The sequence below is a fragment of the Suncus etruscus genome, chromosome 13 (assembly GCF_024139225.1).
Source record: "Suncus etruscus isolate mSunEtr1 chromosome 13, mSunEtr1.pri.cur, whole genome shotgun sequence".
In the NCBI taxonomy this organism is placed as follows: Eukaryota; Metazoa; Chordata; class Mammalia; order Eulipotyphla; family Soricidae; genus Suncus; species Suncus etruscus.
This window is the reverse complement of record NC_064860.1, coordinates 38,796,952-38,811,842: the sequence shown is the minus strand read 5'-3', so window position 1 is coordinate 38,811,842 and position 14,891 is coordinate 38,796,952. Positions and strand designations below refer to the sequence as shown.

At 36.1% G+C, this 14,891-nt stretch overlaps 2 protein-coding genes across 2 annotated transcripts in view; one reads left to right on the top strand and one right to left on the bottom strand.

Moving 5' to 3' along the window:
* The window catches only part of USF3 (upstream transcription factor family member 3), an 869,396-nt gene that overhangs the window by 753,504 nt on the left and 101,001 nt on the right, over positions 1 to 14,891 (bottom strand). The gene's annotated exons all lie outside the window — the stretch shown is intronic.
* Positions 1 to 14,891, top strand: part of SIDT1 (SID1 transmembrane family member 1) — a 129,756-nt gene that overhangs the window by 63,364 nt on the left and 51,501 nt on the right. The window contains exons 5-9 of the mRNA XM_049785850.1: positions 3,586 to 3,687; positions 4,308 to 4,391; positions 6,311 to 6,398; positions 8,235 to 8,306; positions 9,629 to 9,722. Of these exons, the coding sequence (XP_049641807.1) occupies positions 3,586 to 3,687; positions 4,308 to 4,391; positions 6,311 to 6,398; positions 8,235 to 8,306; positions 9,629 to 9,722 (440 nt within the window). The remainder of the gene's footprint in view (positions 1 to 3,585; positions 3,688 to 4,307; positions 4,392 to 6,310; positions 6,399 to 8,234; positions 8,307 to 9,628; positions 9,723 to 14,891) is intronic.

The window sequence follows — 14,891 nt, the reverse complement described above, 5'->3', positions numbered from 1 at the left end:
CTCTCTCTCTCTCTCTCTCTCTCTCTCTCTCTCTCTCTCTCTCTCTCTCTCTCTCTCTCTCTTTCTCTCTCTCTCTCTTTCTCTCTCTTTCTCTCTCTCTCTCTTTCTCCCCCCTCTTCCATTTTTTGTTCTTTTTAAACACTGTGATCTGGAATATTGTTACTAAATGGGTATCATTTATATTACTTTATCTCCTTTCAACACCCAGTTTTTTCCCCAAGTGATCATTTCTAACTATCTGTCATAGTTATCATCCCTTCTCTGACCTAACTGTACTCCCCCACTTTTTGTGGCAAGTTTTCTACCATGGACTTATCACCCTGGCCCTTGTTTCTATTATCTCTGAATATTAATACCAGACTAGCTTTATTTTATATCCCACAAATTAGTGTGATTATTTTATGCCTGTCCCTCTCTCTCTGGCTCATTTTGCTCAGCATAATATGAAAAGTAAAGCACTTTTTTATTGTGACCAATGAGAATTATAAATCTTTAACAGTTATATTTAAGGTACATAGTGAAAGTGAATTAGGGCCATTTCCACCATCAGTGTTGTTCTCCCTCCACCCCAGTTCCCATCAAGCATCCCATACCTCCCTTTTTTTGCTCCCTGGACTGCAAGTTTAACAGGTACCCTTTGTATATAACTTGTAGATTTTGATTCTGTTGTTGTTGACTTTGGATTTGGTATTTAGGCCTGATCATTATTTATTTCCACTTAATGTTAATTCATGTGACTGTTTGCTCCTGGTACTTTTCACTCCCCCCCCCCTCAATTTATGAGACAGAACAAGATGATTCAAGTTCTATGGGTTTTTTTTGGGAAAAAAAGAAAAAGAAAAAATACAAAGCTGGGAGTAGTCCATCTAGGAGCTATCAATATCAATTTAAAAGGAGAAAGAGGGAAAAAAGAAGCAACAAAAAAACACAGAACAGCTACAAGAAACAACTACTAAACAACAACAAAAAAAGAAAGAAAAAGAGGGAAAGAAATAAAAGGGAAGGAGCAAAGTTTAAACAGATTTATTTAATGCCCTGATCTTTATTGTAAGTCTTCTACAAACTCTAATATTGCTTTGGACATATATAAATAATTTATTTTTCTTGGATAAAATGGGAATTAACAAATTTTATGGAAACTGTTGTAAATCCATAATAATCAGTGATATATGTATATATATATCTATAAATATATATATCTATAAATATATATAACAATTGGTTCTCAGAAAGAAAACCATAATTTGTAGTTTGGGTCTATTTCTGCAGTATATATATGTATGTGTGTGTGTGTGTGTGTGTGTGTGTTTCCACATTGCCTGTTTCAGCCTGCCAGCTCAGAGGTGCCACTGAACATAGAGTTAGCAAGATATGTGCATTTCTTCAAACTTGTGTGAGTCATCACACACACACACACACACACACACACACACACACACCTCTGAAAATTTCTATTGCATTTTTCTTTTCAAAAATTTTTTTCAATTATTTTGCCACACTTGGCAGTTACTCACTCACTCACTCACTCACTCACTCACTCACTCACTCACTCACTCACTCACTCACTCCTGGCTCTGCACTCGGTATCTAACTCCTGGCAGGTTCAGGGGACCATATGGGATTCCCGGGTTTAAACCCAGGTAAGCTTCATGTAAGTCAAATGCCCTAAAGTTCCATTTCTTGCCAGTGAAATTGCCATTGTTCATACATACTGCAACCAGTGATAAAAGACCTAGACCCACAAACTATTGTCCATTTATTATCACTGAATTCGCAAAGTATTAGAAAATGCTAGGTGATAAGTGTAATAAAAAATGCCTATAAAAAGAGGGCAAAACTTTCATCACAACTACAGAAAGAGTATAATGTAAAAGCTATTATCTGATTAGAGTTGTAATAAATATGATGTAGTAAATGTAATACATCTTTGACTTTTAGATCGAAAGACAGTGACAATCTTCTGACTTTTATTTTTGAAATGTATGTAAATTGGGCGAAAGCAGTTTAAGTGTTAGCCTTGCAGCACTTGGCTGGAGCTCAATCTCCAGTACCCCCATAGGGTCCCTTGAGCCCCATCAGGTGTGATTCCTGTGAACAGAGTGAGGAGTAAGCCCTGAGCAATGCTGGGTATAGTCCAAAAAACAATTTAAAAAATTATGTTGAAATGAGAGCCCAATTAGTTTAAGTATAAATCCTACCTGAAATATACTTAGAACACACCAATAAAACTAAATAGGTATTCTGATAAAGTTACTCTTAATAGTTTTCATTATACTCTCTTCAACTATAGAAAACCTTTTCTAGTCCTATCAATTCTTTTAAGCTATTGTAGATTATCAGACAAACAGCACCATCACTTGCTGCCTTTATTCTTGTAGACAAACAGCAGGTCACAGAAACTGGGTAGTCTAAATACCAGTCATTGGTTTCGATACTTATCATTTTTTCCTTTTAGTTCAAGTAAATTATCAAGGTAAGGATCAAAAAAATTTTATTTGAGGGTGTACATTCTATGACTGAACCTCAATAATAAACAACTTAATAACCACATTGCTTAAATTTAAAAAAGTAATTTAAAATTTTAAATGCTTTATTTGAGCTTTATGGCAATTTAGAGATAAAGGTTTATTATGCTTTAAAAAGATTTTGGTAGATTTCTACACAAAACCAACTCCTACAACATATGTAAGAATATAAATGATGCTTATTAAGGCTAACAGTAACTACAGCAGTGTTCTTGAATTACAACATATGGTTTCCCTAAGAACAAAGAATACCTCGTGGGAATCTTTTGGAAAGTCCTAAATTAAATGTATGTGAATTGAGCTCCAAAGTGACAGAACAAAATGAAATGGGCCCTTGGGAGTGTTACCGTCTGCTATAGAGCATGAACAGCAGCATTCATAATACCCTTTCATTTTGAATATATTTTTCCCTCAATCAGAAGACTGAGTTTTAAAAGATATTCTATTTTTATTGCTCTGGTTGTCAGAATAAGGTGAATAAAGGGGATGTTTTTGAAATGTGAAATTAAGTTTTCACATGCTTTGTCTCTGTTTTAAATAATAAATGTGTTGGGAAACAGATTATTTAGCAAAAGGGTGAGTACAGCACTCATTCTTATCTATGGGTAGGTAGTTAAGACTTTTGTAGAACAGGTTAATCTGCTTTTCAAGTATTTCAAAATAACCAGACTGAAGTGCATGTCTTATATTAAATCACATATTCACAAGTCAAAGAATTGGAGTTAGAAATTGAAATGAAGTGTAGCACAATTTCTTTTAGGGAGAAATATCACAGAAAATAAAATAGCATTTTATGAAATGACTACTTTGTCTTATTTTTTTGCTATTGTATTCCTAATGTCTGATCCCTGATCCAGAGTCCTGCACTGGGCAATTGCTCAATACCTATCAAATGAATAGCTGACTGAATTAATAGAGGTTTTCAACATTTTTTTTATTAACTTTAACCTAATACCAAGTAAAACTATCCTATTCTTGTGAAAATAGCTTGAGTCCATAGAGTTCATGACTAAGCATTTCTGATTACTAACCAATTAAATTTTCTTTTTCTTATTCTTAGTATTTTCTGTACAAATTTCCTGAAGAAGTGGACTCAGTTATTGTTAAAGTCATATCTGAAGTGGCTTATCCATGTTCTGTGGTCTCAGTTCAGAATATCATGGTAAGTGTTAGTAATGTCCAGCTTTTCATTATGGACCCTAACATTGTCCAGAGATAAAAGAAATAGATAATTGAGAAGCCCAGCATCCTTGTACTACTCAACTCCTACAAAGCTGCTAATAATAAAACTGTATCCTGTGCACACAAGTGAGCAATCTACTTGCAGACATTAATCTGAAAAGTGAGAGAATAATTGATTTCTCACCAACGTAAACAAGGAAGGAAGGGGTGGGGAGAAGTATGAAGGGAAAATTATGTCAAAGAGAACAAGGAAGACCAGGTTTTGGGTCACACATACAAAAGATAGAAACAAACAAACAATTGAAAACCACCCTGATTTTTTTATTTTTATTAAAGCACTGGGCTCTGTGCAGTTTAAAGTGTTAATTATTTTAATGGAAAATGTGTTAAATACATTAAAAACCACTCCTTTTACTTCTTTTTTTGCTACTAAAATACCTTGACTTTGGAAAATAAAGCCTCATTTTTTAGGAGGATTATATATCCTGTCTAGTTAGAATCCCCTGCTATATGATCCATGATCGATATGGTATGTGTAGTATGACAACATATGTCATTATTGATTGATTCTTTCCTTTTTCATTCTCATGCATATTTCAGTGTCCGGTGTATGATCTTGACCACAATGTAGAATTCAATGGTGTCTATCAATCCATGACTAAAAAAGCTGCCATCACACTACAGGTGAGACATGACTTCTGTGGTCACTTTTGTCAATGACAATGCACATTCTAGCCAGATTACCTATGAGACCGACATCTAAAAAGATTTGCCTTTACCGTATGCCTTGTATCTCTTTCCTTTCTGACTTGTTTTAAAACAAAAAGTATTGTTCTTGAAATCAAAACCCAGGTGATGGTGAACAATGTCTCTCTTCCAAGTGTCCCACCCCCTAGGGAAGTCTTAAGAACGCATGACAGTGTGTGATTCAGAGGTAAGGGCAGAAGATTCTAATCTATGTGTCAGGAAATTCCTGTTAGATGTAGAACTTATCTGGTCTATTTAAGGCAATTAAGCAAATTCTAACAATATCTAATTTATAGCAATAAAGCACAAAAGAAGAATTCAACTATAGGCAGCAGCATGAATAGATTTAAGAAATCAAGGACCACATTTGTGTAGCAGCTTATATGACTTGCATTTTATTAAATTAGTGTTTCAGTGTCAATTTTTTATTTTGTTTTGTTTCTGGAATCACATCCGGAATTGCTCAGGACTTATTCCTGACTCTGCATTCAGAGATCATCCCTAGTGTACTCAAGGAGACTAGATGGGGTGCTGGGAATCAAACCTGGATCAAACCTGCATACAAGGCAAACATCCTGCCTGCTATATTGTTTTTCCATTCCTTCCAGTGGCAATTTAATAGCAAAAAATAAGCACACCTCATATCAGTACATTTTAAAAGAAATTCAGTACCAGCCTTTGGAGTGGTTTTTATTTGAGATACCTGAAACTTGATCTGTCTCCTAAGGTAAGGTAATATTGACTATTAAATAACAAGCAAAATATGAGAAGACTTAATCATAATTTAGTATTAAGCCTGGAAACTTCTTTCAATTAGGCTCTAGTTTCCCAAATACAACAGATTCTATATTCCAAATATCTGCTCTTGCTCTTAATGGGCTAGAACACAAATGGCCTAGATCAGTGGTTGTCAAGCTCACAAGCCACATGCAGATCTTTCCACTTTTTAATGCGGCTCTTCTGTGTGCTAGGCGGCCGCTCCAGGAGTCAGGACTCTGCTCCTAGCCTCTGTCAGTGCGTGCCCTGTGTGGCTCTCAAATAAATTTCAATCGTGGTTTTGGCGAGATTTGGCTCAGTTGAAAAAAAAGGTTGCCCACCACTGGCTAGATAGTATAGTGGGTAGGGCTCTTTCTTACCTTGCTTGTGGAAGACCCAAATTCAATCCACATGTGGTCTCTCGAGTTCCTCCAAGCATGAAGCCTGAACAGAGAGCCAGGAACGAGCCTTGAGTATGGTCAGATCTGCACCCCTAAAAATAGTGTTTTCTGGACCAGAGAGATAGTACAGCAGTAGGGCGTTTGTTTGCCTTGCACGTAACTGATCCAGGATGACAGTGGTTCGAATCCCAGCATCCCATATGGTCCCCTGAGTCTGCCAAGAGGAATTTCTGAACGCCACGTCAAGAGTAACCTCTGAGCGCCACCGGTGTGACCCAAAAACTAAAAAATGTTCTTAAAAACAAAAGGAATACAGAAATCCACTCTTAGAGATGGTCAAAGTTTGTTTGGGGGCCATATCCAGAGGTACTCAGGATTTCCTCCTGGCACTAAGCTCAGAAATCACTCCCAGTAAGACTTGGGTGACCAGATTTGGAGCCAGGGATCAAACCTAGGTCAGATACTTGCAGGCGTTTACTTGGGCCCCTGTATTTAATTATTTGGAGACGATAATTCTTTTACTATGGATAATTTTGGTCAAATAATGGGTATTTTAAAGTCCTTCCTGATAAATTAGGAAGCAAGGGAGAACCTACTTTTCTTCTCTTTTTCTTTCTTTCCCCACCAACCCCCACCAGCATTTTTTTTCTTCTAATATATTTTTGCCTGCTTATTGTATGGTTGTTGTGTCTTATGCAGAAGAAGGATTTTCCAGGGGAGCAGTTCTTTGTGGTGTTTGTTATAAAGCCAGAAGACTATGCCTGTGGAGGATCTTTCTTTGTCCAAGGTAAGAGATAATAATAAATATGATATATAATATATAATAAGAAATATATATAACTGAAGAAAAGTTAATGGAACAGAAAAACTTCACATAGAGCCTTAGACTCTTTAGTGTCAAAGCAATATCACAGGGGTATGTCTCTTGCACTGCACATGGCTGATGCAGGTGTGATTCCTAGCACCATATAAGATCCACAAACCTGGGCCCGGAGAGATAGCACAGTGGCGTTTGCCTTGCAAGCAGCCGATCCAGGACCAAAGGTGGTTGGTTCAAATCCCGGTGTCCCATATGGTCCCCCATGCCTGCAGGAGCTATTTCTGAACAGACAGCCAGGAGTCACCCCTGAGCACCGCTGGGTGTGGCCCAAAAAACCAAAAAAAAAAAAAAAAAAAAGATCCACAAACCTTGCCAGAAAAATTGCAGAGTGCAGAGAGCACTGCCAAATGTGGTCCAAAAAGACAAAACAAACAAACCACTGAGAAGTATCTTTCTTTAAAAACAAAAAAAGGGGCTGGGAAAGTGGAAAGATAATACAGCAGGTAAGGTGCTTGCTTTGCAAGTGCCCAATCCAGGATCAATTCCAGGCACCTTATATAATCTCCAAAATCAACCAGGAGTGATCCCAGAACATATAGCCAGGAGTAAGCACAGCTGGATATGAACCCCCACCCCCAAAAATAAGAGGACCATCTTTAACTTCCCCACATGTGGGTCATCACCAATGATTTGAAAGTCAGCCTAAGAGCTATTGAGAAAATACAATGGGAAGAAAATGATAGATTTATAGGTAGTATTGACACTATACAATATTATTTAGTGGATTACACCCAAGTATTGGGCTTCCTCGGATATTTGCTTCCAAAAGTAATGATTTTCTACAAATCAAAGTTCATTTTCTATGATCAACTTGGTAGCCAGCAGTAATGGTGCTATTCATATTTATTAGTATGTATAAAGAAAATCTAGGATACTGGATTTCCATTATCAAATTGTTCCTTATAGGATATTAAGAAGACAGATTGAGAACATTTATTCCAATTTGAGTTTATGTGTGGTCCTAGGCTTAGTACAAGTTGCTATAGAGAATTACCCAGTAACTTCATTGGGAACAGAATAGCCTGTTGATTGAAATCATAAACTTTCCCAAGTCCCTAATGAACCATGTGTGAACTACATAGAGCATATTTACTATTGAGTGTAATATGGTTCCTTTGAAATTTAAGTGAAATTCTGGCTTATATATTCTTTAATCTCATAGTTAGCTCTAGAGTTTTGCTAATAATGTTCATTGTCCTTTTGTAAACTATAAGCCCTTAATGACTATGGCATAAAACAAATTCTCACCAACTGAAATAAAATGCAAGCCAAAGCATAAGATAGCTTTCTATTTCTGCTTTCTTTAGGTGTCTCTAGTATATCAAGCCACTTGGATATTTCCACTTCTTCAGTTGATAATAATTGTTAGATGTAATGGTTATTTAAACTAATGATTTAAAAATACTTGCTAGTTTTAATTAACGCTATTAAAATGCACCTAAATGAAAGCTTCGTCAAAGCTCTAGTTATAATCAGAAGGAATAGTAAAGAGTTTGAGGTATAAAGGTTGCATTTCCCCTTATTTCTTGTTTAAAGGAAAGCAAAGGATAATCCAGGGTTACTGCTGTACAGTTTTTAAATAATCATTCTGATGAGAGTCTGAAATAACAATATCTGACCCTTTATTTGTATTTGTTCTTTTTTTCTTTCCATTCCATTTTATTCTTTTCTCTTTTTTCCTTTCCTTTCCTTTCCTTTTCTTTCTTTTTTCTCTTCTCTCTCTCTTTTTTTTTTTTTTACTAGAAAAGGAAAACCAGACCTGGAATCTACAACGAACAAAGAACCTTAAAGTAACCATTGTTCCTTCTATTAAAGGTCAGAATTGTCTATAGATTCAGAAAGAGATTCCTACATCAGGAAGTCTATCTAATTAAATGCTAATCTCATTCTTCCAGAGAAAAAATAGCATAAAAACTAATGTTTATTTTAGAAATAAAAGAATAAATGTAATTGCAGTGCTATTTACAATAGCTAAAATCTTAAAACAGCCAAGATTCCCTTCAACAGATAAATGGCTAAAGGAATTGTGGTACATGCAGCCATCAGGAGAGATGAAGTCATAAAATTTTCCTATACATAAATGCACATGGAGACTGAGTGAAATAAGTCAGAGGGAGAGAAAGAGACACAGAATAGTCTCACTCATCTATGGGTTTTAAGAAAAATAAGACATTATTGTAATAATGCCCAGAGACATTAGAGATGAGGGCTAGAAGGACCAGCTCACAATGTGAAGCTCATCTCAAAGAATAGTAGTTAGGGAAATAACTACACTAATAACTATCATGATAATGTTAATGAGTGAAAGAAGTAGAATGCCTGTCTCAAATACAGTCAGGGGTTGGGGAGGGAGATAGGAGGCATTGGTGGTTGGAATGTTGCACTGGTAAAGGAGGGGTGTTCTTTTTTTATGACTCAAACCCAACTACAATCATGTTTGTAATCATAGGGCTTAAATAAATATATTATTTTTTAAAATATCAAAAAAATTATACCAATTGTTTTAAATACTAAGATGAATAAGAAAAAAAGATAAATTTAGTATTTTTTTTAAATTCCTCCATGGATGAAAGGGAACTAAATGATAAAACTGCATATAGGCAGTTCGTTCTCACCTCCGCCATCCTGGAAGTCCTGAGGAAGACAATGGGTATGAGGGCCAGAGTGATAGGACAGTGGGTAGGGTGCTTGCTTGCAGGAGATCAGTTCGTATTCAATGCACTGGATTCCGTATGATCTTCCCTTCCTCTGCCAACCCCCACCATTAGCACTGCCTCAGGAGTAATTCCTTACTGAAGAGCCAGGAATAAGCCCTTGAGTGTTGCTGGGTGTAGCATTAAAAAAAAAACTTTGAAAAGAAAAGAATGGGTATGAATATGATGGGCCCAGAGTGATAGCACAATTAGTAAGGCTCTTGCCTTGTACAAGGCCAACCCAGGTTTGAGCTCTGGAATCTCATGTGGTCCCTTGAGGACAACCAGGAGTAAAACGTGAACATTGTCAGTTTGATCCTAAAACAAAACAAAACAAAATAAAAAGAATGGATATAATGACAGTAAGCCCACAAAGCTGTCCAGTCCCAAATATGGATTCATTTTCTTTAGAGGTAATCTAACTAAAATTTCTTTTTCCCTCAGCATCAGTTTATGTGAAATCAATTCTTCTCAGCTGCTTCTTCTTCTTCTCCTTCTACTTGGGATGCCTGTTCATTGCGTTTGTTCATTATATGAGGTAGGTAAACAATTTCAGGACCTGCTAAATATGCCTATTTCTGCATATTTATTAGAATATAGACTTAAAATCTGGATTCAAAGCTATCTCAGACTTTAATTTGTACTGTAATTTAGGTAGCATAGTAGCATATTTATAATAGTACTGTTTATGATTTTGATGTAAAGAGTTACTGTATCTTCACTTCTACAAAAGAACACAAGACTTTCTACCACTATATTCATGTCATTTCTAGCCCACCTTTTAATTCCCTCTTTATATCTTCTCCTTAGTAAACTCAATTTTTTAATTAAAGGACAAGGGTTTGTCATCATTTGATACTGCCTATTCTTTGCCTCAGGTTCTGTGTGACCTTTGGAAAGTTATTTAACTTTTCTATATTTCAGTTTTCTCATCTGTAATATAAGATATTATATCAAAATTATCTAAATAAGTGCTAGTAAAAATATTAGTTGTTTGGATTTTTTGGTTTATTTTGTTCCGTTTTGGGCCACACCTAGCAGCGGTTAGGAGTTACTCCTGACCAGGAGTTACTCTATGCTCAGAAATTGCTCCTAACAGCTTGGGGGATCATATGGGATGCTGGAGATCAAACTTGGGTCTGTCCCGTGTTGGCAGCATGCAAGAAAAACGCCCTACCACTGTGCTATAACTTCAGCTTCAAAAGATTAGTTTTTTTTCACGTTGAGACCATAACAGAAATCAGATTGTGTATTTCTCAGACCTGAAAATACTATGTCCTAAGTAAATATTGATATTTTTCCTTACATGAAGATTTAGAATGGCTTTAAACATTTCATTAAAAGTAAAACTTAATGCTCTAAATTAATGTTAGAGTTAGTAACTAGCAGAAATAATAATGTTTATATATGTATACACACAAACACACACATATGAACTATCCTAATAAAGAGAATGTACGAGGGAAATAGAAAGCCTGTCTAGAATTCAGGCGGGGGGTTGGCTGGGGAGGAGGGAGATTTGGGACATTGGTGATGGGAATGTTGCACTGGTGATGGGTGGTGTTCTTTACATGACTGAAACCCAAACACAATCATGTATGTAATAAAGTTGTTTAAATAAAAAAAGAAAAGAAACACACACATATTACCAGTACTTCCTTACTATTGTCAAATCAGTGTTTTAATAATATATCCTTGGGAGGAGAAAAATAAAATGCTGTAATATGATCAAGAAAATTTCCCTCCCAAGTGTTGCACTAGCTAATGAAAACAACCCCAATCTGGGCCGGAGAGACAGCACAGTGGTAGGGTGTTTGCCTTGCACACAGTAGATCCAGGACAGACTATGGTTCAAATCCCTGCATCCCATATGACCCCCCCATGCCTGCCAGGAGCGATTTCTGCACACAGAGCCAGGAGTAAACCCTGAGTGCCGCCAGGTGTGGCCCCCCCCCCAAAATAAAAAGAAAACAACCCCAATCTTTCTTTGGCTTTTTCAACAGACCTAAAACTTCTTGTTTTATTTAAGAATAGCTGAGGTTTACAATAAATGCATGTTATTCCATGTCTTGAACATGTAAAGAAAGAAAAGTATGCATAATTTTGAGATTATAAGACAACATTAACTCATCTGTAGAAAATCATCTTGGCTACCACAATGATGCAAATATTTTAATATCAGTTAACCACTGTCTTAAGAACAAAAATATCTTTTTTTCTGTGACTTTCAGTTGGGAACTTGATTCAAAAACTTTTGGACTATCATGAGACATATCTGGGACAATTGGTATACTTAAAATATTTGAGGAAATAAAGAACTACAAACCTCTAGAAAGAAGCTAATTAAAAAGGAGAAATGGAAATAAGAATAAAATATATATTATATACATATAATAAAATATATATTATATACATATAATATTATAAAATATATATTATATATTACATAAATGAATAACAAAATTACTAAAACACATTCACAGTAGGGAAAGAGGCCATTAGCAAATATTGAGATTAGAAAAGACTCTTGCCTGACAGAATGGCAGAAGTCAATGTAAATATAAGAGGAGAGCTAAAATTAGGAAATCATACTAAATCATACTAAAACAAATTAATATAATATACTAAAACATGGGGCTGGAGAGATAGCACAGCGGTGTTTGCCTTGCAAGCAGCTGACCCAGGACCTAAGGTGGTTGGTTCGAATCCTGGTGTCCCATATGGTCCCCAGTGTCTGCCAGGAGCTATTTCTGAGCAGATAGCCAGGAAAACCTCTGAGAACAACCGGGCTTGGCCCAAAAACCAAAATATATATATATACTAAAACAAAATTTGGTGAGCATTCTGATATTTGTATAGCCTTAAAATATACCCCCCACATTGGGAATGGAGAAATAGTACAGTGGATAAGATGCTTGCCTTGCACACATCTGGCCTGAGCTCAATCCCAGGCACCACATATAGTCCCTCAAACCTGCCATGAGTAATTTCTGAACACACAATCAGGAGTAATCCCTGAGCATCATTGGGTATGGCAAAAAAATAAAACAACCCCTCTCCCACACAAACACACACAAATTTAGTATAACAAGAAGAAACTGGTTACTGTCTGTTTTGGATATGACTCCAAGAAAAGGACAACATATTGTAGGTAGAATTCCAAACAAAAAATGCATATCTTGAATGTAATCATAAAGGAAAGTAGGAAAACTTAATATTCTGTTCTCTGTGTCATAATAGACAAAAATGCTTGGGGAAATACTCAAGTTTGAAGAAGACTAAAATATATAGCATCTAAATATAATACCTGATATCAGGGGTGGTAGCGATAGTATAGTAAGATAAGCATCTGAGCACAATGGTTCCCAGACATCACATATGATCCCAAGAGCACAACGCCAGAAATAACTACTGAGCAATAAACCCTAGCAAATAAACCCCTGATCTTGGATTGAGTCTCTTCTAAAAAATCAAACTATTTTTGTATACTCTTGGGTTACACCCGACAATGCTCTGAAACTACTCCTAACACATTGCTAAAAGGGCTATGCATTAACCTTTTGAAATATCCATATCCACTATCCCCAAAACACTTAAAAGCACATTATTTCAGGCCTGTCAGATAGCTTAAAGATCCTCAGTGCTAAAGGTTCCAGGAATAGCACCAGGAGAAACCAGGGAGCACCAAGCCAGGATTTGCTGTCCTTCCCACCCAGCACAATGTTTAGTGGACCCAAAATAATAGGAATAGATAAAGTTAACTTTTGCATCAGTAATACAAAATGTAAAGTTATGGTTATATAAACTATCTGTACTCTGGAAATATTTAATTATATAAATTCACAGCATGTATATGTACTTGGAAAGAGCTCAGAAAAGATGAGAGTGGGAGATAGCTCACAGGGTGCCTTACACACACATGCAAAGCCCTAAGTTGAATAACCTGTAGCACATGAGGTAATCCTGGTGACCTCCTGCACAACCAGACCATGCACTGAAACATTAGGTCCACACATCTGGTAGAGCATTATTATGTGTGACCTCTGCCCTAGTCACTGCTTGAGATGTGCCTCCCCTTATAAAACAGTTCAGAAAAATATGCATATGTATGTCAATATGGTTATATGTTCATATGGAAACAGAATCATAAGACAAATATGATGTCAATTAAAAGAACGGTTATATGAGCATTTCATAATATCTTCTTATAAGAGCTTGCTTTGCATGTTGCTGACCCTGGTTTAATATCCTGCTCCCCATAAGATCCCCTGTGTCTTGCCAGTGGTATTCCCTAATTGTAGAGTCAGAGTAACCCCTGAGCATTATTGGCTGTGGCCCAAAACCAAAACAAAGTTAAATTTAAAAAATTCCAACCTATAGGTAGATGTACTCAGAGAGTAGATCCATTACATTAGTTGATTATGAGTTCATTGATACCAGCATGTACTATCAATGGCTCATATCAGGGTATTGCATTAGACAGTACCAAGATACTTAGTTATTGTTATCAAAACTTCCTGTTACACTTTAGTTCAGTGCTGTCTGACAAAGCAGAACACTATTAATGATGCCACCAGATGTTGAGAAATACAAATTAAAGTGTCTACATCAACATATTTATCTTTTGTCTTTGTTCATTAAATACTGAACTTTTTCTTCCAGTGCCTTGCCTCTTATTTCCATGTTGGTTCTTTTTTGTTTGCAGTTTTTCTTTGAGTTATTCTATGTGCTTCTCCAACTGTGTGATTCTGCTCATATGGCTTTTTACAGTGTCTTTTATTTCCTTTAATTCCCTTGTATGGAATCTCTCATGTTTTATAACAGTTCTTTAATTTGGCTGATTTGTTCATCCATGGATTTCTTGTACTTAATGGCAAGTGATTCTTTCACTTCCCTTACCATGGCTTGCATTTGCATCAATGTATTTATCAATGAAATCATAATCACTAACATATACCAAGCACCTGATTTGTGACCATGCTGACCCTCTAAGCAGATTTTTCCATCTCTTGCTCAATAGCACTGGATACTAGTTTTCTTCGCTTGGATTGGATGTTTAAGGAAATGAGAAATAATACAATGGATCAGGAATTCCTGGTTTGTAAATGAAATAGTGGTGATTTCAATGCAGACATTTTGGCTTTCAAAGCTTTTACTCATAAGTAAGTGCACGGAAATGGGTCTGGAGTCAAAGTATGAGCAAGAAGGAAGCCAAGGAAATCAGACCCAAAAGATTGGTACCCAAGAAAGGTCCAAAAAACTCAATTTCAGCTTGGAAGAGCTCCAATGCAATATGAAATGGTGTTTCTCTCTCCTTTCTGTCACAGAAAGGCTGTCTGTATTCTTCATAGTGCTTAGTGTTTTTGAAAATAAGGCTCTTCTTTTACTTAGCTAGCAGTCATAACCAGCATGCATATGGGATTGTTCATATGTTGTTTTTATGAGAGCTTTATATCATTCTCTCTAATGTTATTATTCAACTTAGTAAATAGAACACAATTTTTGAAAGTTGGAGGTTAAATCTCTGCTGAAATCTCTAGCTGCCAAATTATCTTGCCACAGTCAAGTGCTCATGCATAGATTCTTTCCAAATATAGAAAACTGAAATAGAAATATGGGACTATAAGAACTATTTTGCATTCTAAGTAGGGGAATAGTCTGAGGGAACTGCTAGCAAAACCCTTCCATCATTAAAGTAAGCAGAAAA